The sequence below is a fragment of the Cetorhinus maximus genome, chromosome 2 (assembly GCF_964194155.1).
Source record: "Cetorhinus maximus chromosome 2, sCetMax3.hap1.1, whole genome shotgun sequence".
In the NCBI taxonomy this organism is placed as follows: domain Eukaryota; kingdom Metazoa; phylum Chordata; class Chondrichthyes; order Lamniformes; family Cetorhinidae; genus Cetorhinus; species Cetorhinus maximus.
This window is the reverse complement of record NC_135880.1, coordinates 83,641,897-83,668,407: the sequence shown is the minus strand read 5'-3', so window position 1 is coordinate 83,668,407 and position 26,511 is coordinate 83,641,897. Positions and strand designations below refer to the sequence as shown.

Sequence of the window (26,511 nt, the reverse complement as noted above, 5' to 3'; positions counted from 1 at the left end):
CAGCCAATTAAGTGACCACCTGCGGAAGCCCTGTCCAATTAAAGACAGTGGGTGGACACAAGAGTCTGGAGGGCCAATAGAAGACTGTCCAGCACTGGAAAATTAGTAGCCCCGTTGTCAGAGCTGGACACTGCCAATGAAGGTAGGACAACAAGAATATGCCTCAAGATGGAGATGCCCTCTGAATCCTCTTCAATATTCAAAAGTAAGAAATAGACACAGCTGTCAGGCTATCATTCTGGAGAGACGTCCCTCCACTGAATGGCCTCTAGCCGTAGCTGTAGCCCTTTAGCAATTGTGGCTGCAGGTGGGGAAATTAACAGAGGCATTGCTGTCACCCCAGGCTGCCACCAGGAGGTCACCTCCATCCATTGGCTGGAATTCAGTCTCAGCAGGGATGGGCCAGCTGTCTGAAAAATCCCAGATGAGTTGTTGCTGAGTGCCCTTAAAAGTCCTGTAATTGGCCTAATTGGACAACCACTGCTGGAAGGCAAGTTGTCATCACCTCCTCCCCTCTCCCACTATCCTCACCCCTGCAAAGCAATCGCCTTCAAATATATTGCAGGCAAGAACATGCCAGAAGACTAACATGCCAGCAAGTAGGCAGGTAGCGCAAAACTGCTGGCATGTCCACTTCTGAGCCTACCTCTGCACTTGTATGAAAATCCAGGCCAATAAGTTAGACACTGGCCTGATATTTGTGTTATACTACCACTTTAGCACTGATGCATGCTTGAAATTGCTTTGTACAGTTGCAAACTTAATAGCCCATAATATTTAATATCTCTTTTTCTGACTGAGGGCCGGATCTTCACTATCAATGCGGGTAGTTCGAGTCAGGGGATGGGATTGGGTGTGGGATGGAGTTGAGCCTATCAGCCCTGGAAGCAGAGCGTATGTGACCACAGGTACAATCAAGTCACAGTCACCAGCAACCACCCCGCTCCTCCCCACCCAGTCAAAGTTTCCCTTATTTTATTTCATAACAGCTGATCACCCCGGCCAAGTTCTCTCAAAGCTGGCCCAATGCAAAATAAAAATGTGCCTTTAGTCAAAGAGTGTCCCCCTTCAAAATGCTCTCCGCAGCAACAGTCCAGCAACAAAAGGGATTTACAATTTCAACAAAGAATGCCTAATATCAGATCCAAACTGGCCAATGGTAGTGTATTCCTCCCGTGTAACTAAAGGCATGAGAGAAAAAAAAATCATTTGCTGGGGTCTCAAGCCGGAGGGCGGAATCGTCCCAGATTTGCAGTAGCGGGCGGGTAAAACAAAGTACTTTTCGCAAAGTGCTGCCTCAGGGAGTTCGGCTCTGATTGAAAACTTCAAATAAAAGGTGATAAAAAATTTTCCCTGACATATCCCCTCATGTGACACTCTCACGTGAGTTGGGACATGTCCATAACTTATATTGAAACATTTCATAAAAATTTAAATACCCTCTTGAAACCTCATCCCATCCGTGGATGAGGTTTCATGTTTTTTTCCCAAAGCCCGCCCGGGCTCCTGGCCTGCCCGCCAACCTTAAGGCTGGACGGGCGGGTCCATTAATCATCTTAATTAGTTTTTTAATGGCCTTAATAAGCCGTTGACAGTTTGGCCGGCGCAAGGCGAACTGCAAATCTAAATGGCGAAGGGTGACGTTGGGACGCACGCCCGACATATCCCCGTGTCAGCAAGCGGACCCCGCCCCTGCTTACCGACCGGAAGATGCTGCCCATTGACTCTTTCCTCTCCACAGATGCTTCCTGACCTGCTGTGCATTAAGAGCATTTTTGTTTTTATTACCTCTCTCAAATCCTCCACTGTTGCTAAATTATCAGACTGCTTATCCCACATCCAGTGTTGGATTAGCCGAAGTTTCCTCCAACTAAATATTGGGGAGCAATAATTTTCGGTCTCCGCTCTGATCTCCATTTCCCAACTACGGGCTCCATTGGCAACAGTCTGAGGTTAAGCCTGTCTGTTCACAACATTGTGTCACATTCGGCCCCAAAATGAGTCTGCAGCCTCATATTCATGTCATAACTAAAACCGTCTATTTCCACCTCCTTAACATTGCCTGACTTCCCTCCTATCTCAGCTCATCTACTGCTGAAACATTCATTCACGCCTTTGTTACCTCTAAATTTGACTATTTCAATGCACTCCTGGCTGGTCTCACATTCTACTCTCCATAAACTTGAGGTCATCCAAAGCCCTGCCCATGTCTTAACTCGCAGTGAGCCCCATTCCCCTATAAGCCCTGTGCTTGCTAACCTATTTTGGCTCCCAATCAATGTCTTGACTCTTAAAATTCTCATTCTTGTTTTCAGATCCCTCCAAGGCCTTGCCCCTCCCTATCTCTAAACTCCTCCGATACCACGACCCTTCAAGATATCTGTGCTGATTTAATTTTGGCCTCTTCTGCATTCCTGCTTTTAACTGCTTCACCATTGGTGGCTGTGCCTTCAGTTGCCTAGGGCCTAAGTTCTGGAATTTTCTCCCTACACCTCTCCCTCTCTCTACCACGCTTTTAAGACACTCCTCAAAATTACCTCTTTTACCAAGCTTTTGGTCATCTGATCTAATATCTCCTTAGATGGCTTGGTGCCATATTTTGTGTTATAATGCTCCTGTTAAGTGCCATGGGATAAAGGTGCTATATATATTGCTGTTTTTCTATAGGGAATGTTAAACATATTTACTTTCCCACCTCTCTGCAAAGGTATAAAGCTCCAGTGTTGCCCTAACAAAATTTTTGGGGCATTTCCTGAACTAAGCTTTGGGGGCATCTGTCAGCATCCTAAGTTCCACCTATGATGTGAACATCAGCAGCAACTTACCATCATTCATTTATTTTGTTTCTAAAAATTAACATATACACATGATAAGTAGGCAGGTTTATCCCATTGACTTTCAAACTTGCATGATATCCGCAAGTTTCAAAAAAGATGTTATGCCACTATTTTAACAGGTTTTACCAAGTTTGGTTGTAAGTGGTATCGCTAGGACATTAAACATCCCCCAAGAGGCAAAGTTGTAGAAGAGAAGTAGTTGCCTGATAGCATTCATCTGAAAGTTAAATCTAATGAAATTCATCACACAATATGGTAGATTTTATAATTGTTGTTCTCATCCTCTTTCTGGCCTGAGCTGGGGACCAGGTGATGAGGGCCAAGAGAATGACAGGAGGGGGGAAAATTCAGAGAGGCAACAAGAGAAATCAATAAAGGCAAATTAGGATGCAGTTTGTGTAAGGACTTACGTTCATTGTACTAAAATAAATATGCAATCTTCTCATCACTTCTCTTTATTTCCAGATGTCAACCTGAATTTCTTTCAGCCTCTCTGTCAAGTCTGTGGTTGGACCATAATTTTAACAAGTGTTTCACACAAAACAAAATTTAATCTGGCACGTTAAGTTTACTGCTAAATATCTCTCCTTTCAACTGAATGGGACCAATTTTCACTTTTGGCATGCTATGGGCTGCCTGTTGATACTGCCATGAAGCTTGTGTCATTTTGAGCACTGTGACTCATTAGCCTGCTGCCAATGAGCTGCTGCTGCTGCATTTACACTGCAGAGCTCTCTGACCTTTGCATGACTATTCTGCATTGTTGCTAGGAAGATTTCTAATTGCTTCCACTAATTTGAGGTAGTCAGGTATGATCCAAACTATTCTTGGAATCAGGCGAGCCCTCAGCCACAGTGTATTTGTTTGTGTGATCAGAATGTGTTGGCAGGCCCGAGATGTCTATGCTTCTCGAACAGAGGGCAAAAGAAAAAAAACAGTAAAACTTGAAAATGAACAATACCAGTAAAACCTGTTTGAACTGGTCTTGTATACCTTAAAATGGAACTCCAGCATTACTGACTTATACTGAGATTTGAAAATTGTGAACTGTTTTTTCCTTCTATGGTGTGATTTGGAGGTGTTACTCCCTCACTGTGCTGGGAGTTCTGAGTATTAGGGGGAACATCTGGGTTCTGGCCGGGAATCTTTTTTATGAAGCCCCAATCCTTCTGTAACCTCTGGTTTTGGCTGGAAGTTGAGGTCTGTTCTCTCCACTTATGGCGGGGGGGGGCAAGTGTCCCAGCTTGCCAGTAATTGGGATTGGGAGGGAAAAAGCAATGGCTTGAATCTTCCAATATGGGGAGCGCTGAATGACTCAACTTCAGTTGCTGATGCACCTCGAATCCTGAGGAAGTCATGAGGTGCACAAGCACAGGGCTTACGCAGGAAATTTAAACTGCCAATTGCCCATTATATTCTGCCCGGGTTGCTGCATGATTCCTTACAACAATGGCATCAGTTGGCCGGAACAATGGAGACTTGGGCTGTTTGCCCTATACTTATCCTGGTGTGATTTTGCTGGAATTACGCTCGCCGCTAGGCCTCTCATCTCTACCCACCACTGGATTCAAACTGGAGCTGGGACTGGAAGATGCAAAGGCTCCGGCGTAAAATGGTTAAGTGGGCGGTTTAAATTACACTCAGCAACAGGCTCACCTGCTCCATCGCGGACCAGAAGATCTGAGCCAATAATCCCGCTGTGGTGCATATGGCAGAGGCTGACGGCACAATGATTGGAACAGGTGGACTTTTCAGCACTCACTCTACAACTGTTTTCAAAGCAGCAATGGAAACACATTTTCTTTTTAAATCTTACTGGCTGCTTTGCAGGAAGCAAAGCTGGGGTGGGAGTGGGGGAGTGTGGGTGGGGTGCTCCCGTAGCAGTTTAACACTATTTAGGTTGCTGCAGTTGTGCTGGCTGGACAGGAGCTGGGCGGATCCTAAACTTCCAAGCTGGCCTCCTTCTGTTCTCCAAGTCAAGACTTCTCTTGTTTAGCAATGCAGAGTAATAGGAAAAGAGTCACTTTTGAGTTGAAACAGTCACTTTCTAGCTGAGATGTTTACTTCAGAGAGATGCTTGCCAATTTCTTTGTATTCTTCTCCAATATATTTCACATAAGGGGCACTGGCTTGGTTTTTATGCAGTCATTAAGTCCTATGGTAGAGTGATCTAGTGGGGAACAACATTGGGGTCTGACACTCTATACTTAAACTGCTAGCCAAGGCATGTCACCAACCGCAGCCTCTTTCTCAACTCCTTGGTTCTTTCAGTTCCACTTTTCTAGTTTTCTCTCCTTGGTTTCTTTATTATTTCCCTTCCTTCCTCTTTTTTTTCCCTGCTGCTGTTCCTTTTCCTATCTGGATCTGTTGCAGTTTCTCTTTCTTATGCTGCAGCAATTCTCTGTTTCTAATAAATGTTTTACTCCATTATCTCTTTGTCCACTGCTGCTGCTGCTTTCTTTCCCTCAGTTTTTTTCTTTTGTTGGCCTTTTTCTCTCTTTTTCCTTTGATTCAGGGGCTGAATTTCCACCTCTGTGTGCGGGTGCGGGTGCGTGCCGGACACGCACGAACGTGAAACAGCGCACGATGACATCGGGCGAGCGTCCCAACGTCATTGCGGACTCGCACGGTATCTCGGTCAGCGGGCACGCCCATGAGTCGGCAGCATGCCCGCCAACAATTAAGGTGGCTATTAAGCCCTTTAATTAATGAATTAAATAAATTTTTCCCCTGTCCGTCCAACCTTATGGTTGGTGGCCGGGTCAAGAGGCCAAGCGGCTTTTCGATTTTTGAGGAAACCTCATCCACGGGCGGGATGAGGTTTCCGATGTTAATTAAAAATAAAACAAAAGTTTTCTGAACCCTTTGCAACATGTCCCTGCTCATGCAGAGAATTTTCTCCTTGTCGGGGGAGTTGGACAGGAGTCCCGCCCACCCAGAAGCACTAAGCACTCCCTGTGCAGGGAGATTAGTTTGATTTTTAAAAATTTTAATAAAGAAAAAAAAATTTAAGACAAGTCCCCTATGTGACAGTGTCACATGAGCTGGGACATGTCAATGAACTTTAATTAAAACTTTCATTCAATTTATAAACACTTCATGAAACCTCATCCCGCCTGTGGATGAGGTTTCATGATAAATGCGAAGGCTGCCTGGGCTCTTCGCCTGCCCGTCAACCTTAAGGTTGGACAAGCAGCTCCGTTAAGTGTTTTAATTGATATTTAAATGGCCTTAATAGGCCTTTGACAGTTCAGTGGGTGTGCAGCCGATTCAGGTGCGTGCCTGCTGAACTGAAAATCTGAATGACACGCAGTGACATCGGGACACACGCCCGACGTTACCACGCGTCATTTTACACGTTGGCGAGCGGGCCCCGTCCCCGCACACCGACCCGAAAATTCTGGCCCATGTGACAGAGTCACATAAGGGGACATGGTTTTCTTATTATTTTCAAACTTTATTTTTAATGTGGAAAATCTTCAGTTCCCTTAGGCAGCTCTGAGCCTTCAGGGACATTTCTGAGAGTGCACCCCCATGCATGCACTGACTTCCTCGCTCACCCTCCTCACACCACCACCCACGCGGCACTGAGCATTTCAGTGCACGGTTCATGCTGCCTGACCGTTAATTGGCATGAAATCACGGCCGGGGCCACTCCCGGGCTTGCCTGCCATGACCGCCCGATGAGAGGAAGGTCCTCCCCCAGGTGTCTATTGACAATATTTTTCCCCTTCCCTCTTCCTGAAGTGATTGTGCTGCCTCATCGGAGGTTGGGGAGAAAGCGGGTGAGGTGGGGGGGCAGGTGAAAGAGAAACAACCTGCAGTCATGCAGCAAGAGCAAATCTATAGGCAACTGGAGCTTTTAGAACCTTACAGCCAGATTTTTGTGGAGTTGGGAAGAGTCCGTGAGTCTTTAAAATGATTGGCGGGGCCTGGATGTGGAAGTCCCGCACCCATTTCTGAGAGATCCCATTTTTGCTGGTTAGGAAAGAGGGTGGGGTATGATTCACACCCAAGTGCTGAGTTCAAACAAACCCCATTTTCACTGCAGTGAAGGCCTTAACCACAGTGTGGGAGTCATGAATTCAAAGGGCAGAATTCTGCCCTTGTTGGGCGGGCTCAGCAGGGGTGAGCGGGGGCGGTCAGGAAGCCGATCGTTGACCCCCACCCGCGATCGGGGCTGCACCACGAATTCATGCTGGTGGGACAATTAAGGCCCGCCCAGCGTGAAACGTGAGTGGCAGCGCTCAGCGCTGCCTGTGTGGCGGGGGAGGGGGATGTGCATCAACTTAGCGCATGCGCACAGGTGCACGCTTGAAAATCTCTGAGGCAGCTCTGAACATTTTTCAAAATAAAAAATAAAGACGTTAAAAACATTATAAAACATGTCCCCTCATGTGACTCATGTTATTAATTACATTTTTTTAAATCTTATTTTATTAGCTGTTGGCAACATCATCATGGATGAGGTTTCCAAAAAATTGCAAAGGCCACTTGGCCCTTTCACCTGCCCACCAGACGTAAAGTTGGATGGGCAGTGAAATGTTTCTTTTAATTACCTTTTTAATGGCCTTAATAGGCCTTTTAATTGTCGGCGGGCACACTGCCAACTCCGGCGTGAGCCCACTGACTAAAATATTGCGTGAGTGCGCGATGACTTCGGGACGCTCGCCCAACGTCATTGCTCGTCATTTTATGTTCGGTCAGGTTGGGCATGCGCCCACCCGATGAGCTAAAAATTCAGCCCATATAGTAGACGTAAATGCTCTCGAAGGGTGGATATGGTCTGTTCAACTGTCATGATCTTAAGTTTGTTTTGAAATCTACTGCTCTTTAAATTGTAGAAAAAACTGGCTGCAGCGGTCAGTGATTGATAAAAAAAAAACCTCTGCTGGATTGCACTGATTGACAGGCCAGCTGGTGTAGGATTTGTTTGTGCAGTATTTGTTGACATTTCCCTAAAGGCTATTATTTTGTCATTGTGCAAGCTTGGCTCACTTTGAAAAGTTACAATTATCTCAGCAGGGGGCTCTGAGTTCACAGTTTGATTGACAGCTAAAAAAGTATTAAAGGGATTAACAGTTTGCAATGTGGGATATGAATAGAAGTTTGTTTGTTTTTATAAGAGATTGGGCAGAATTTTTCATGTAGCAGGTGGGCTCAGCAGGAGTGTGTGGGGGCGGGCACGGAGCCGATTGCTGCCCACGATCGGCTCCACGCTGTCATTTTACGTGGGCTGGCCAATTAAGGCCCGCCCAGTGTAAGACGCGACCGGTAGCGCTCAGCGTGATCTGTGTGGGCGGGGGAGGAGGGAGAGTCAGGGCCAGCGCTCTTTCGTGCACATGCACGCGAAAGAGCGTTTCAATCTCCGAGGCACGGAGCTGCTTCAGGGAGATTGAAGGGCTTCTGAAATTATAAAATAAAACGTTTATAAATTTATTTAAACATGTCCCCCCATGTAACTGTGTCACATGAGTTGTGCCATGTTTTTATATTTATGAAAAAAATGTAATTATTGAACAAAAGCTTTAGGAAACCTCATCCCACTCGTGGATGAGGTTTCCTAAAAAACGCAAAGGCCGCTTGGCCTTTTCGCCTGCCTGCCAACCTTAAGGATGGATGGGCAGCGTTAACAAGTACTTGAATTAGTTTCTTCATGGCCTTAACAGGCCATCTACATATCGGCGAGCATGCAGCCAACTCTGGCACGCGTCCGCCAACTGAAATATCGCGGAACTGTGTGATGACCTCGGGGCGCATGCCCGACATCATCGTGCGTCACCTTACACGTCGGCATGTCGGGCTCACTCCTGCACGCCAACTGAAAAATCCTGCCCATTAATCACTTGAGATTTGAAAGGTCTGAATGGGCTTCATGAATGGATTTTTCACTATCAAGTGTGAAAAGTAAGAGCTCTCTCAGATTTTTAGAAGTTTATTTTATTTCATCTCCACATAGTTCCTAAGGTCTGCCCATAGAGGATACTGGGTGATCTGGCATTAAGTTGGCATGGAGGGTATGAGGAGCAATGGGTGGAGGGCATGAATTGGCATTGTGGATATATGAGGAGCCATTGGAGTGGGTGGGGGTTATGAGTTGGCATTGATTTGGCATGGAGAGTATGGGAAGGTGTAAGGGGTGAGGAATCGAGAGCCTAAATGCTTTTATTGCAACTGGGACAAAGTCCTAGAAAACCAAGGTGGGCCATCTAACCAGCCTGCCATAACATTCACCTACCCCTGTAACCACCTAGGATATGCTTCCGGGACCACAGGCCCCCGACCCTGTCCCACATCTGCCCCCCTGGAGCGAAATTTGTGTATGACTGAGCGCTTTAAACTGAGGCAGGTCTGCCAAGCAGGGAAATTTCCTGAATCAAGTTTCCTGCTTCAGTAGCCAAACTCCAGTCCTTAGCCTCCAAATACGGATAGCCTGTGGTTTTTATTAAACATCCTGGGGAACTTGACAGGTGGTGAGAGTAGCAGTGCGGGGAGATGATAGTTCAAAGCAGCGGTTGGTCAGGGGTAGGATGACCGCAGGTGAGCACAGGATCAGGCTGCCAGAGGCTCAATAAACTCAAAACAAAAGCAAATGAAAAAAAAAAATCCACCAATTTAGTGGCAAAACACCAAATGAGTGCTCAGAGTGGCGCAAAACTTGGATGGCAACAGATTTAGCTAATAAATTATAAAGAAATTAAGAGTCCTTGTAAATCATCAGTGTACAGTACAGGTCATGGTGTTACCAGAAGTTTTTGGCATGCACCCTTAAGATGTCTGCTCCGTATGACCAGGCCATCCACACAATGTATGTGTATTTCAAAAGTAAATAGCACTGCAGATGAGTGAATGGTGCAAAGTCACCAAATCCAACGAGGGGCCTGTTTGCTCACTTGTTTAAACTTTACTTAGACTCATGCTGCAGCCAAAATCCTGCCTCTTGTCTTTGTCAGGAAATGCAGCACTCTTTAAATTAACTTGTACTTGTCCCTCTGAGGTTCTGAGTCTCCGATGGAGCCTTACAAAATTGAAACTAAAGTCAAGTCATTTGTGTGTGTTTTCTTCCTTTATTGGTGTTTTTTGTTTTGTATTGAATCCTGCTTTCTAATACAACTGAACACTAAGTCTAATTGTGTTTATCTGCAGTTTTAATCAAATGATATAAAAATAGGTAATGGTGCAAGAAATGTATCATACACTTCCAAAGGAATAAAACATGACTAATCAAACAGTTTAATTGAGAATGTATGATATTTATTTCTTGGACTATAACAATGCTTTGCTTTGTCAATCTTAAATTCGGTAATAGAATTATAAACTCAACAATTACACGTGGTGCAGTTTTTTTGCCTCCCTGGTTTCCTCCAATAGGAGCCTTGGTCTTATACAAGAATTCTCAATAAATAAAATCTCATATGGTTATAACCCATTTCACATAACTGCCTCATCTCAGCACATGGTGCAGCATCGTTTTTATGCAAGTACTTAATGAAGAAAATGCTCCTGGAGGTCATTTAGCTACTGAAACATGACTCAGCTCACAGAGAAAGTACAGTAGTGCAATGGCTTTGCTGCTGGACTAGTTAACTGAATGCCAAATCCCAGCATGACAGTTTGAGAATTTAATTTCAGTTAAATAACAAATTGGTGTCAATAAAAAAAAAAGTGACCATGAAGCTACGGGGTTGTTTTAAAAACCCAATTTGTTCACTAATTTTCATTAATGAAGGATACTTCAGTCTGCCCAACGTGTGACTCTGGGTCCAACGTGGTTGACTTTTAACTGCCCTCTGAAATGGCCTAGCAAGACTAGCAGTTGTATCAAATTGGTGTAAAGAAGAGCAAGAGTAAAATACAAGGGAGCACTCAGCTCTGACCTAGGCATTGGATCAGGAGATGACAAAGACACATCCAGCTATATTGATCCTGCAATGTCCTCCTCACTAAATCTAGAAACAAGTGTTAAAGTTGCAAGAGCTGTCCCAAAAACCAATCAAGCAAAAGAAGATATAGCCATACATCACAGAATTGTATCCAGCAAACAAAACCCCAAACTCATCACAACCATCCCCAGACTCCCCAACTCACCAAAGATGGGTAATAGTGATATATCGTGATATGTAGTAGGTTGCACTCCTCAACAAGGACTCAAGAACTCATGGAACTGAATTTTTGTTTTGGGGTTTGAACCATTTATGAGTCCTGGCCTTGCATTGTGTAGAGCCTGGGGCCAGGCGTGATTTTTGAACGAAAGGCAAATCAGTGTGCGCTTGCCTGCCAACTGACGGTGGGTGGGGTCCCCAGGGAGGAAGACCAATATGTCCTGAAGCCCTGAGAGGTCAGGAGCCAGATGCAGGTAAGAGAGGGCTGATTCCTTGATTTGTGCCTATGATTATCAGCCCTAACTTAAAATCCATGCAAGTTGAGCACAACAGGCAAAGTTTTCAAACTAATGGCCCCTGTCACTTTAACACTAACAACAGCGGGACCATCACTGTGAACTCTTCTGGAGTCCATGTAGGTGCACCACAAGTTCCACATTTCAGGGTAAGTCAGGTTCCCAGAGATTGTGGTACCAGAATGTTCTTCGATGGTGGTGAACTTCTCAGTGTTCACCACTATTGAGAAAGGGAAATATGGGCCATGATGTTTAGGGTTCATTTTCTCTGGCTGACTTGTGGAAAACCAATGATGCAGCTGTGACCTAAAGCATGTGGCAAGCCCTAATATGAAAGCAAAATATTGCAGGTGCTGGAAATCTGAAAGAAAAATTAAAAATGTTGGAAATACCCAGCAGGTCAGGTAGCATCTGTGGAAAGAAACAGATTTAACGTTTCAGGTCGAGATGAACTTTCATCAGAATGGTTGAACATCAGAACAGCAAAGATCAGAGAGCCTGAGCTGTCAATCAAACAATGTTTTCTCTGAGGCACAGATGTTTCAATAAGCTTAATGGATGTCTGGGCTCTCAGCCAAGCTTCATTATGTATTACATGGGACTTTTTTAGGCAGGAGGTGGGTGGAAGTGCAGAGCTTGGTATAAGGGGCATGAGGGAGACCTATTGAACTTACCTTTTAAACGGTCCCCTCATCCAGACTAGTGTTCATGGCTCCTGTGAGGGGCTGTGAACCACATCTCGGGAGTGCCGGATGCAGGTTTTCGATAGGAAACCAGACTGCATCCTTTAAAGGCACTCCTCAAAATCAGACAGCTAGGATATGGGGTCAGGAATCCTGGAATTGAGACCCACCCACTACTTTTAAAGGACTCCTGAGTCACCTCGACTCAGTGAAAATCAAGGCCCATCTGTCTGAACCCTGCCCATGTTGACTAGTCTGGTATTATCAGGATTTTTGTAGAAGAGTGTCAGGAAAGGAAAAGATTCTCTGGGAGATGAATGAGTGAACTGAAATTTTAATAGAAATGTCTTTAGAAAAATGATCTTTATTTACACACAAAATTAACAAAGCAAAGTTGTTTTAGAAATTGGTCTTTTACGAACGTATGAATATATTTTTACGATATATTTTTAATTTTTAAATGATCACAATATACTGCAGTTTGCATAAGCAAATAAAATGTGACATTTAACTAATACAATTGGCAAAAAAGAAAAATTGTTATACAGTTCATTTAATAACTACGTTTTCATAACCACTTATTTTTCAAAAAAAAATTTGAACCAATGCAATAAAGGAAATGATCATAACACATCTTTGCACATGCAGCTGTTACTTCTCACAAAAAAGGTTCTTCCTTCCAGTTTCACTGAAAGCAGAAATGTGATTTGCCATAAATTCTTATGACTTACTGTTCTGTGGGTCAGTTAAAAATATCAGCTGAAAGATGTTTGGAGTAGCTTGTTTAAGGCCAGATCTGAAGTTTGGAGTAAAGATGCTAAATAGAATTCCCATTCCAAATCTGTTTTCGCTAAATTCCTTAGTGTAGTGTCCTTCTCAAGGGCAATTGGGGTGGGCAATGAATGCTGGCCTAGCCAGCAATGCCCACATCCCATGAATGAATTTTTTCAAAATCACATACAGCCTTCCATCGATACATCAAGCTGGTGTTAGCGTTTAATTTCTGAAGTTCATTGTTGCGTATTTTGATGTACATGTTCAGCATCTCTATCTGCTAACCCATTGCTAATTCAGCTTTATATGATCATAGAGGTTCTTTATTGTTTTGAACACAATGGGTCACACATTGTTTCACGCCTGGGACCAGGGTTCATCAGCAGTTTGATGGATTCAAGACTTATAAGTATTTGATCTCATCCTTTCAGAACACCAACTTTAACTACAGACCAGAATGCTGGGATCAAATTCTTCTTTCTCTCTCTCACTGCAAATAATTATTTTGGCTGTCTCAGCCCATTGAGAGTACAGAGTAAGAATCAGCCCATGAATTGTAACTGAACATGCAGCAAAAGAATTAGCCTACACCCTTGAAGAAAGGTGCAATTTCATTAAAGTTACTGTTTTGGTAGGGCATAAACACTGGGATTGTACTCCGATGATCTTCAGAGCCTTATACTTAAAAAAAAATACACTGGGCAGAATATTGAGCTCGGCGAGCAGGGGGCAGGGCCCACTCGCCAACGCATAAAATGACGCGGGATGACGTCGGGCAGAACTCCTGACGTCACCCCGTGTCATTTAAATTTTCAGGTCGATGGGGGCACAGCTGAATCAGCTGTATGCCCACTGACCTGTCAACAGCCAATTGAGGCCATTTAAAAACTAATTGAAGTAGTTAAAGAACCTGCCCATCCAACTTTAAGGTTGGCGGGCAGGCCGGGAGCCCTGGCCGGCTTCAGAAAAGTATGAAACCTCATCCACTGGCGGGATGAGGTTTCATGCAGGTTTTTAAAAATTTCATAAAGGTTGGATTAAAAGTGATGGACATGTCCCAACTCATGTGACAATGTCACATGAGGGGACATGTCAGGGAACTTTTATTTGTCTATATTTCACATTTTTGAATTTGGCGCCGATCTCCCTGAGGCAGCACTTGGCCTCAGGGAGATGAATGCAAAAGAGCGCACTCTTGACTTAGGGAACCCACCCCCCGCCCGCACAAGGAGTGCAAATACACTTCCTGGCGGGCGTCACGCTGGGTGGGCCTTAATTGGCCCGCCCACTTAAAATGGCAGCGTGCCCCCAATCGGGGGTGCCCATTGGAGGCGCGCCTGCACACGTCCGCTCCTGAACTTCCCCCCACAATGGGGGGAGAATTCTTCCCATTGTTCATTGTGTTAAAGGAACAAATACAGGACAGGACACCCAAGGGGAAGAACAAAATGAAAAAATAAATGCTCTCAGCACATCTGTTGGCTTCAGGTTTCCATGGAGGAGGCAGGGAGGTTAAGTCGGGAAACTTCCTGACCTGGCAGACCTATCTCCTTAAAAAAAAAGCTCCTGCCCACTGTAGTAATTATAGTTTTATTTAGTGTGTAATGTACCTTTAAGAATAATACTTGTTAGGAAAGATCACATGATCCGTAATAACCAGTAGGAGAGTAGCGTGGGCTACCTCAGCAAACAGTGTAGAGATAGAGTTGGAGTTGAAAGCACATATGTATTTGCTGCTGAGTATATGGTAAATAAACGTAATGTTTCCACTTTAGAAGTGTCTGCAGTTCAACTCTATTACTAATAGTACAACTCGGCTACCTGACAACACCATCATATTTTTGTTCCAAGGAGGCAGGGCAGGATGGAGCTAGGCCTGCCACTTCAATTGGTAGGTCCAAAGCAGCAATGAAGGCAGTTTGGGCAGCAACAGGGGAGAGAGGAAGCTAGGGTTAACATTTCCAGTCATTGCTCTTTTTTCAAGACCAGGGACTGTTAGAGATGAACAGCTTATATGGAGGAGCCATGGAAAAGGAGGCAGTGAGATCAAAGAATGATCTGTGATTAGTTGGAGGACAGGAGATGGTTACATAACTAAATTTGGGAAACTTAAAAATCACAAGAAATTTACACTGACGAAAAAGAGCTTTGCCAGCCAGCAACTCTATTTATAGTTAGTTGAAAGCTAAAGAAAAGGAAATATCATGCACTGAGAATGTCACACTGGGCAGAATTTTACGGTCCCCAAACGACAGGTTTGCAGGCAGGGGGCTCCCATAAAATTCCCAAGGTGGCCTTCCCAAACCCCTCCTGCCCACCCCTGATTGTCCACAATTTATGGGAGATGGGAGAAAACTAGGGCGGCCCATCTGCCCTTTCCACAGTTGAGGCCCTTAAGTGGCCAATTATTGGACACTAAAGGACCGCTCCTCGCACAACTGCAATTTTTCAGCCAACAAAAGGAGTTCAGGGACTGGGGGGAAGCCCAGCAGGTTATCCTGCTCGGGTCTCAGATGGTAAAGAGGGGATGCCTCCATCACTTGCCTCCTTTCCAGATTGGGTTCCCCCCAACTCCCCTGGCCTTGCCATCATGACCCCCCACCCACAGCTCCCTTCACACACTCCGATCTCCGCTCTCACACCCGCTGCAAGATCCTGCACCTCCCTGATCTTGTGGGCTCCGGCACTTGGACTACAAGCAGTCCTACCAGTCTCAGCAATGGCCACCACTCCCGGTAACACTGCTGGGACTGTAGCGATGCTGACCAGTCGGATGGCTGGCAGCTCGCTGAAGCAGGATTTTCTCCTGGGTGAGGGGTAGAAATCTTGCTTCCAGCCAATTAATTCTTTTCAGAGTGTTTAATGGTTGTGGGGCAAATGGTGTGACTGTAATTCTCAAGTCATATACTTCAGCCTTACACATGAAAAAGTTAGTATTTAGGCTAACTGTTTAAAAATGGAATTTGTACTTCTAAAACATTAGCTAATAAAAAATGTCAACACTTAGGGAAAATTATAACTTTAAAACAACCACCCGACATAAGTAAGATTCAGCCCTAGGAATTGAAGGCTGGTTTATTGCACCACCAGATTGGTAGCTTCATATCAGTCTTTGGCACTGACACTGAGGTACATTATAAAAGTACAGCACCCAGTAACATGTTATCTAACACCACTCACTTCAATACATGAAAAAAGTGTTAGTTACTTATCCAGCAAAGAGCAATAAATTAATCTATATTTATTTATAACAATGTCATTTCACTTAGAAATCCTAAGTCACAATTCTGCCACTTCTCAACTCAAAAGTCAAGAGCCTTGCAGAGATGCAGCAATACTGTACATCCTGCTGCTTTCTTTATAAGCTACAAGAACACCAAAGACTAACAAAAGGTGCTTTCTGACTGATTATTAACAAAAATGTTTAACATTGCCACACAAATGTATTATCTTGCTGTATTACAATTGTTTCTAAGCAAGACAGATTGGCTTTTTAAAAAGCTTGCACCACTTCCATTAAGTGTATAGTCAGATTCTAAGGAACTTCTTGTTTCAATGGTTTTTGACTATTTCTATTTTTTTAAGCACTAGTTCTAGACATGAATATTTCAATAACTATGGAAATCTCACTGAAAGAAAGAAGCTTTGCTTGGAACACTGTCATCACATCTAAATGTTTCCAAGGTTAAGTCCAGTGCAGTCTTTGCTCTGCCAGTGGGTATATATCAATTTACCAGCTGACGAAAGACATTAAAAATGCTGAAACAACTCCTGTTGAAGGGTGCTTTATCCACAAATATAGTTTTTCAACAGAGAAAATCTTTTTTTTTTAAATTCAAGGCTTAAGTACCAGCTGCAGAGCCTATGTAAAAGAGAAAACATACCTTCTTTTAACTCATCAGCTGATGACTCCATTGTAAAAATCAGATTAAGTGAAAAGTTGTCACACGCAAGGTGTTTTAAACCATTAGCCTTTAGATCTTCTATATAAAGTGGCGCACATTCAAAAGGAACAAAAAGCACATGAAAACTAAAATCAGGAACTTCCTGCCCTTTTTTGAACTGCCTTCTTCAAGAAGTGTTCAAAAAGCAATGCTCTTTCAGTTAGTTATGCCAACTTTTACTTCATAATTCTTAAGCGATCCTCCCTCTCTAACTCATAAGGGTGGAGCCAAATCAACGTGTTAGCACTCATCTCTTCAACACGTGATAAGATCAACAACTACAGACAAGAGGCCAGTCAGAGAACACAACAAGCATTGTCTTATTTTAGCAGTTTCATTATTGCAGTACAAAATTCCAAGCACTAACAATCAGCAAGAGCAGGGCAAATAGATGGCATTCTTTTAAAGCTAATTTACACCACACCTATTATTACCATTCCAAAGCTATTTGGAAGCTTAACAGCATTCCTACCCACAGCCGGTAGGATCTAACACTGAATTCCAATCTGTTTTATTTGTTGATAATTAACAGAATGGCTAACAGTCTAGGTACTAAAACAGGTTTACTTCCTCCCATTTTATAACTATGGGGTGATTTTAATCCAACAAACTCAGTGGGAAAGCGGCACAATTGGATTTGCCACCCGTGTTGTACCCTGCCTGGCTTTTACTTTCCATTGAGGACTCAGTTTCCTGCCAAGCAGGTTATGATGTTAAAATTATCCCGCATATCTCAAGTGTTTGTACCAAATAAAACAATGAGCTTCAAAATGCTTCATAATGCTGGTGCAATAAAATTTCAACACTTTTTTTGGTTGAAAATGTGCTGTTTGATATCAGTCATGAATCAGAACGTTTGCTATATTAACAAAGGTGTTTCCAGTTCACTTGTTATTCATATTAAACAGTGCCATGCCAATCCATTAATGTCAGAGAAATGTTTATTTCCTTCCTCTGTGAAAGAACATTTACACTTGTTCCCCCCCCAAACCAGCTTATATTTCACCTCTCTTCTATTTTTACTTAGTTCTGTTGAAGGGTCATTCGGACTCGAAACGTTAACTGTGTTCCCCTCCGCAGATGCTGCCAGACCTGCTGAGTTTTTCCAGGTATTTTTGTTCTTATTTACGACACCACTTCTGTAACCATGGCCCGGAATCTACTGGAATGGCACATTGGACCCCAAACCCTATTAAGTTCGACCATTTTGTGCCCCAATCCTCTAGTGGCGAATTTAAACCAAAATTTACTGGCAGGCTCATTAAAATACATCAGAGCAAGGATACTGGGGATTTGGAAGCTGTCAATTCTGATTTTGATCATTTGAATAATGTCACATTATTCATCTGTTTATTCTGGTTTATATAAGCGCACACTTAGCCGATGAATCCTGTTTGAGAATGGACGACAAATATGTCACTCAGGCTATTTATTTTGTTTTCTGATGTTATTTCTGGATGTAATATGAGCAGTAAATGTGACTGCAGGCACCTGAGATAATTAAAGGCTTCTAAGTTTTAAGTGTTCTCAGATGTTAGCAGACTACTTCAATTCAAAGCATATGCTGTCTATTGGAGGGGAAATATATTAAATACTCAGTGTAAGATCTGTGAGAAGTAACAATTTCATTATTTATTTCAAGGATATATCTATGTTTATATTCATGGCAACTCCCATTGAATGAGTTAAAACTATTCCCTCAATAAAATATTTACTGGTGCATTAGCCCATTGATGTGGAACTGAATGGAGTTTTAAATATACATTTTGAAAGAAGCACATGTTTGGGTTGGTAATTTATGTTTAAATTAGCGATTGACACTGTTATGGGTCTGGAATTGTGAATTGATACAAGCATTAAATTCTAGGAACCATTCCAGCCAGGTAGTATGGACGGAAGGTCATTATTCTTACTTCAACTAAATAAATTAGCAAATCTCAATGAAAACACATCTCTGTTTAAGAAAAATCAATCCTGGCACAGTAATGCACACCAGGTCACTAGCACCATTCAAGTTCAGTCTAACCGGCAGCAGTGATCGAAGCAATGAGACCCAGCAAATCGGTCATCGTCATGGATTTTAAAGGGAAGGACAGAGCTAAGAAAAATTGAATTCTCACTGTTTCTGCAAGGTGCTCTGCAAACACTCCCAGAAAATTCTGCCCTGTGAAACATATGCATGAATTTCATGAAAATGGTTATGTCTAGCGCTTGTAGATGCACCATTACTATGGTGCAAGTTTCCAGCAGACCCTTTGTTGGATCCTAGCGCACCAGGCATTATGTGTTGAGTCAGCCTCAAAGTGACACAAAGTGAGCTCATTACATTGTAGGTGTGCACAGGACACTCACAGATCAGTAGCCTTGCCAGGACAACAAAAGTGGATGCCATATTTCTAAAATGCTTTCTGTAATCAACTCCAGGTATCGGTGAAACAACATAAGAACATAAGAAATATGAAGAGGAGGAGTAGGCCATTCGGCCCTCGAGCCTGCTCCACCATTCAATAAGATCATGGCTGATCTTGCGTTTCGATTTCCACATTCCCATCTAACCCCGATAACCTTTGATTCCCTTGCCTAATAAGAATCTATCTAACTCTGCCGTAAAAATATTCAATGACCCCACCTCCATCACCTTCTGAGGCAGAGAATTCCAAAGTTGCACAGCCCTCAGAGAAAAAAATTCTCCTCATCTCTGTCCTAAAAGGGCAACCCCTAATTTTAAAAAGAGGGTCTCCTTGTTCTGGAGTCACCCATAAGAGGAAGCATCCTTTCGTCATCCACCTTGTCAAGGCTATTTTCTTTGCAGTAATATTTCTCAAAGGTATTGCTTCAGGAAACCTGGAGAGGATTTTTTCCCTCATGGGGCGGGCGGGGGCTGTTGGGGGCGCCCACAATCGGAGCCAGGCCACGATTTCATGCTGCTGTTCCAGTTAATGCCAGCCCAGCATGAAATACGTGCAAAAGCGCTCAGCGCTGCCTGTGTTGGGAGGGAGGAGAGTGAGCGCACAAGTTTGCACATGTGCATGGGTGCATGCTGGAAAAGTTCCCTGAGGCACAGAGCTGCCTCAGGGAGATGAAGAGTTTAGAACATTAAAAATAAAGATTTCTAAAATGTTATAAAACATGTTCCCTCATGTGACTCTAACTCTGTCACATGAGCAGGGACATGTTAATAATTAAATATTTTAATTTTTATTTAATTTTTAATAGCTGTTGGAAACCTCATCCCACCCATGGATGAGGTTTTCTAAAAAGTACAAAGGCCACTTGGCCTTTTGGCCTGCCCGCCAACCATAACCTATCTTCATTGGATGGCCAACCTCTTCTGTGTAGAATTGGCACTGATCGCCACTGCCATTGCCTACCAAGCCAGAGTGGGAATGTTGCTGACCCCACTATGGCCAGAGCAAGGTAGAGGACATCATGGTGAGCCTCCATGGCATCCAAAAGGTGCTCAAGAGACGCGTCATTAAACCAGGGGGCTGTAGTCAACTTGCCTTTCGGGACCATCTCTTCTTTGCAGCAGTCCTGGGCTGGAAGCACTAAAAGGTGTACACGTGGCTATACTTTAAATGTGGTGCCCAGCGTGATGAAGCGGCGAGGTGACGGTGTGGTTGGCAAATGAGAAATGGTGTGTTTCATGGGGTTGCATGATTAATGAGGTGGGATTGGGAGGGTATGGCGTGAAAAGCTGCCATTGAGGCTGACAGGTAAAACATCCTTTTTCCTGCCCGCAATTGCACTTAGTGCAAATCTGGAACCATTCTGCCTTAAATCTATAAGACTATTAAAATCAGAGGCAAGCAGCATCATTAAGATATTTAAATTACATTATCCACCTCTTAACAGCAGGTCACTTGCCCACCCTACAACCCTCCCCAGTTAAAACGGAAGTAGGCATTTTCACAGAAAGTAGCAGTGAGGTTTTAGATGCTTAAACATTTAATTCCCTTCCCCTTTCCAACAGATCCTCAGGGGGATGATTTGGTGGGGTGGGGGGGTGCGTAGGTGGTGGGAGCGGGAGTGGTGGGGTTAAAAATGCCTCTATAATTTGGTTGCTAAAGTGGAGGTATTGCTGTGAGGAAAGTGACTCTGTCCGCCAACCCACAGCACCATCTCCATCAATCAATGCTGCAGAATGCCTGGAAGCAGGTGGAAGAAGGACTAAACTAACCAGTACCGTCTATCTACCTATGTCAGCTTTCACAGAATAATAGATGCAAGTGCCCTGACAGCAGATGATACAGTCATGTATTTGGCCCTCCGTGGACTCAGAAAACAGTTCCCATTGTCATTGTCAGGTAATGGTGACAATGCATGTACATACGATTGTGGGTTTCTTTGCAGCCAGGGTCAATCAGGTTATGCAGCTCTTGATCATGTTGGCATATCTTCTTTCATACAACACCACTAACAGCATTACTCACTTGCATTTATATGGGGCTTTTCACAACTTTGGATATTCCAATGCACTCCATGGATATTGAAGTGTAGTCACTGTTATAATATAGAGAAACACGGCAATTTACGTATTGTAAGGTCCCACAAACAGCAACGAGGCAAATAAACAGATAACCTGTCTTAGTGATGTCTGATGAGGAATGAATATTGGCCGAGATAGTGGGATAATTCCTCATCTCTTCTTCACTAGTACCACAGGATCTTTTATGTCCAGCTGAAAGCAGACAGAGAAGCACCGGTGTTGTGTCATTTCTTTTAGGTCTGCTGCCTTCACTTCCTTTTTGAAATAAGAGCCTCTACACTAACTAATCATTTGTCAAAATGAAATATGTGCAGGTCTGTCTGTAGATATGGATAGGAGGAGCCAACAGGAAGGCACGAACCCTGTTGAGCCTTCTTTTCGTCCTTCAAAAAACTGAGATTGGCATTTCCATTTGGGAAGCAATTAGTGGAGTTGGAAGAAAAAAAGCAACAGAGCAATTAACACAAAAGCACATGAAAATATCGATGGAGGCAAGAAAATAATTATGAAAATCAGTGCAGAAATTGCTTTAAACCTGTTCCTTTAATATTGACCTATAAATGAATTTCTGCCTGCAGCGGATTCCTTAGCACTCCTAGATGCCCATTAGATACATGCTTCCTACCTGGCATTTGTACAAGAATCAAGGCTGGAAAATGATGTAGATGTCAAAATGGCAATATTTCTTAATCTTATGATGTCTGCCTGAAAGCCTACCAGTAACCCATGTGGGTTGGCAGGTCTGATGTCCATCCATTTTCATAATCCCTATACTCCCTTTGGTCTCAATTCTCAATACAATGGATACTAAAATAGCAATTCTGATGAAAGGTCACCAACCTGAAACATGGGCCTGGATTTTTGCTCCCGAGTCAGGTAGCGGGAGTCTAGAAATTTCCCAGCTCTCTGCATCCTTCTGGGGAAAAAGTGCTCCAAATGGCAGAATCTTCATTCTGGGAGAAAGGGTGCAAGATGGAGGCAGGCCTGCCATCCTCAGATGCAGGTTGGAGGTGGGCACTGTGGCTGCCAAATGCCGAGCCGTGCTGTTTAAAAGTCCTGCCTCAGTTCCCTGGGACTTTGTCCCAGTTGTTTGCTTAAACATTAGGCCCTCTAGCCCTCATCCCTCTCCCCCACCCACTTTCCATTTCATCCATGACAACTCATGCCAACTCATGTCCCTCCCACCCACCACCCTTTGCCCTTACACCCTTCATGTCAACTCACCCTGTATTCACCAGAAGCAGTTCTCAGGAGCCATGTTGCAGTGAAATGAAATAAAGTTTGAAACATCTATTACAAACTTGAATATATAAAAAAGGCCCCATTCATGAAAGCCCTTCAATACATTTAAATCCCCTCAAGTAATTAATCCCTTATAAAAACAAGCATTTGTTTTGATAATCCCACTTCAAAGAAACCTAATTTTTGAATAACCCCTGAGCTGTCAATCTAACTGAATTTACAACACCCCTTGTGATAAGTATAGGTTGAGGAAATGAGGAAATCAGCCAAGCATTCCTAATGCTATAATGATAGCACTTAGGTTTGTGTCAACAAACAGCTATTGAAATTGCTACAACTCTCACATTTAAATAACTTGACTACTTGAGTTTTTTCAACTCTCACAGACATAGGCAGGTAGTTTTCGTTTTTAATTTTAAAATGGCTGGCAATTTAAATAACTTGATAGCTTGACTGTTCTACAGACCTTATTTGTCTTAAAAGAACATTTACAACTTCTCTGAAGATTCATAACTCCCACACTCTGGGATAAGGCCCTTGCTCCAGCAAAAATGGGGTCTATTTGAACTCAGCGCTGAGTTCAAGTATCTCTGTTGAGTTTGGGATTCCCACATGTGAGAGTCATATCTCATCCCCATTCCCCCACTCACCCCACCATCCCTCCTGCCCTGGTAAAAATAAGATCTGTCGGAAATGGGACCAGGGCTTCTAGATTTTATTCCCACTCACCATTTTGGAAAGTGCCTGCAGTCACCATGACTCCTTGAAAATCTGTTTCTCTCTTCACAATGCTACCAGGCCTGCTGAATATTTAAAGCATTTTCCGTTTTTCTTTCAGCTCTCCAGCATTGGCAGTTATTTTGCTTTTGTACTAAAATTGGTTACTGATTCCAACAGCAAAAACAACAATGTTCCACAGTGTTAGATTACATTGTTAGATTTTGTTGTTTTAAAGATTTCAAAAATGTAAAGCTACCTTTGGGAATGTTGCCAAATAGATCCAAGAAAATTAGTGGTGAAACTTTAGTTTAATTAAATAGGATTAGAAAGTTGCCTAAGAACTTTCATCTCCCCCCTTGCAAATCGTCTGACATGCATCTCAAAGCAGGAAAAACTGTTAATTAAAACATTAGTATAATTATTTTCATATTCAAGTAAACAGGCATAGACAGAACCCTGTAGACTAACTTATGGGAAAGCATTCGCCAATCCTCAATTTACAGTAAATTATACTTTATGAACAACGCATCCTCCACACTGCCTGTTTGTCAGTTGCTGCCTAGAATTTATGTACTAACATCAAAGCACTTCTTAAAAGCAACTTACAAAACAATTCTTTTTAATCAATGTTTGGCCTTTTGAAAGAGCATTTCTGTAGGGTACAGTTTATGAAACATAAAATGCTTTAGAAGAGTTATTTGGCAATAGATTTGGCTGCTCTGAAGTAAATAACTACAGGTTCCTAAACATCATAAATCTCTACCAACGTTGGCTGCCACAAATGCATTTCTCACGGCAAAAGTTTCTACCCAGCTGAACTCGACTAGTAAGCCTTTCAAGAGCTAAGACCATGGTGTCAAAACAAACCTGAATGAAATTCTATTAGTTGATTAGAAGGGCAAGCATCCTACCCAACGAGTATTTTAATACCTTTACCCCATTAAAGTAGTAAATCTGAAGTGACATACAGAAATGTGACCTCTTAGCAGCTTTTACTGAATGTTTTCCAAGAAATATTGTAAGACATAAACTAAGCATTTAGATTTTGACTCGCTACATTCTCGATTGTGCATTAACTTCTAGAATGTCAGTAATTCCAAGCTGAATATTGTAAAGTGTATACAGGTATGTGTAATATATCAGTTATTTTGAGGCCTATTAAAACCAATACAGAAACATAAATACCAGCTTTTGTTTTATAGTATTTAGTTTCTGGATTCTGTTAAAAATGAAAAGTGTATTAATTCTGGTAAACTTTAAAAAACACTGGTACAGTGAATCATGACAGCTTCCTGAGATACATCTTTATGGTTAGCAAGCCTTCTAATAAATGTTATGAATGCTTTAAAATGTCAAAAGAAAAACATTCTCTGAATGAGGGGGTAAGAAGGTGGAATCGGATTATTTTCTAGATGACAAAAAGTGGGTCTTCATTACAAACTTATTAAAGCAGGAGAGTGCTAATGAGACAAGTATCACAGAAAAAATATACTGGTAAAATTTTAGATTGCCTTAAAAATTATTATACACTTACACACAGTGTCGCAATTTTGGAAGATGCTGTAGAGAAGGAGCCATGGCAATTGTTGCACTGAATCTTGTAGACGTAACACACTTCTGGCACTGTGCATCGGTGGCGGAGGAATTGAATGTTTAAGGTATTGGATGGGGTGCCAATCAGGCAGCCTGCTTTGTCTTGGATGGTGTTGATCTGCTTGAGTGTTGTTGGAGTTGCACTCAGCCAGCCAAGTGCAGAGTATTCCATCACACTCCTGACTTGTGTCTTGTAGATGGTGGACAGAATTTGGGGAATCAGGAAATAAGTTAATTTCCAAAGGACTCCCAGCTTCTGACCTGCTCTTGTAGCCACAATATTTATAAGCCTGGTCCAGCTGAGTTTCTGGTCAATGGTAAATCCCCCGGATGTTGATAGTGGGGGATTCAGCAATAGTAATGCCATTGAATGTTCAGGGGAAAATGGTTAGATTCTCTCTTGTTAGAGATTGTCATTGCCTGACACTTGTGTGACGCAACTGTCACTTTCCACTTATAAGCCCAAACCTGAATGTTGTCTAGGTCTTGTTGCATGTGGAGGGGTATGGACCGCTCCAGTATCTGAGGAGTTGCGAATGGTGTTAAAAACTGCAATCATCAGCAAGCAGCCTACTTTTGACCTTTGATGGAGAGAGGACATTGATGAAGCAGCTGAAGATGGTTGAACCTACACTACCCTGAGGAACTCCTGCAGTGATGTCCTGGGGCTAAGATGATTGGCTTCCAACAACCTACAGCCAACTTCCTTTCTACCAGGTATGACTCCAAACAATGTAGAGTTTTTCCCCCAATTCCCATTGACTCCAGCTTTGCTAGGGCTCCTTGATGCCACACTCGGTCAAATGTTGCCTGGAGGCCAGGGGCAGTCACTCTCACCTCACCTCTGGAATTCGGCACTTTTGTCCGTGTGTGGATGAAGACTGTCATCAGGCCAGCAGCTGAGCGAACCTGACGGAACTTAAACTGAACACTGATGAGCAGGTTGTTGCTGAGCATGTGCTGTCTGGTAGCACTGTCAAAGCCACCTTCCATCACTTATTATTGGGGTGTTTTTAGCGTGCTCCATCATGGAGACTAATATGCAATGTTTGTACAAAGTCTCTAGCATTTCCTTGTTTCCCACAATGAATTGTCCAGCCTCATCCTCTAACGGTCTAACATTTACTGCACTTTCTATTTATACACTTCTAGAGGTTCTTACTGTCTTTTTTTATTCATTCATAGGATGTGGGCATCGCAGGCTGGGCCAGCATTTATTGCCCATCCCTAATTGCCCATGAGAAGGTGGTGGTGAGCTGCCTTCTTGAACTGCTGCAGCCCATGTGGTGTAGGTACACCCACAGTGCTGTTAGGAAGGGAGTTCCAGGATTCTGACCCAGCAACAGTGAAGGAACGCTGATATATTTCCAAGTCAGGATGGTGAGTGGTTTAGAGGGGAACTTCCAGGTGGTGGTGTTCCCATGTATCTGCTGCCCTTGTCCTTCTAGATGGTAGTGGTCCTGGGTTTGGAAGGTGCTGTCTGAGGAGCCTTGGTGAGTTCCTGAAGTGAATCTTGTAGATGGTACACACTGCTGCCACTGTGCATCAGTGATGGAGGGAGAGAATGTTTGTGAAAGGGGTGCCAATCAAGCGGGCTGCTTTGGCCTGGATGGTGACAAGTTCTCGAGTGGTGTTGAAGCTGCACTCATCCAGGCAAGTGGAGAGTATTCTATCACACTCCTGACTTGTGCCTTGTAGATGGTGGACAGGCTCTGGGGAGTCAGGAGCTAAGTTACTCATTGCAGGATTCCTAGCCTCTGACCTGCTCTTATAGCCACAGTATTTATATGGCTAGTCCAGTTCAGTTTCTGGTCAATGGTAACCCCCATGT

The 26,511-nt window shown here is 43.2% G+C and overlaps 1 protein-coding gene across 4 annotated transcripts in view; it reads right to left on the bottom strand.

Moving 5' to 3' along the window:
* LOC144695688 (tumor necrosis factor alpha-induced protein 8) overlaps positions 1 to 26,511 on the bottom strand; it is a 132,790-nt gene that overhangs the window by 7,495 nt on the left and 98,784 nt on the right. The window contains exon 1 of one of the 4 annotated variants that reach the window (XM_078566642.1): positions 23,097 to 23,192. The exons of 2 other annotated variants lie outside the window; for them this stretch is intronic. In XM_078566642.1, coding sequence (XP_078422768.1) covers positions 23,097 to 23,124 — 28 coding nt within the window. In that variant the 5' untranslated portion in view covers positions 23,125 to 23,192. Of the gene's footprint in view, positions 1 to 16,576; positions 16,832 to 23,096; positions 23,193 to 26,511 lie in introns of those variants that run through there. One more of the 4 variants, XM_078566633.1, reaches the window with a different exon arrangement.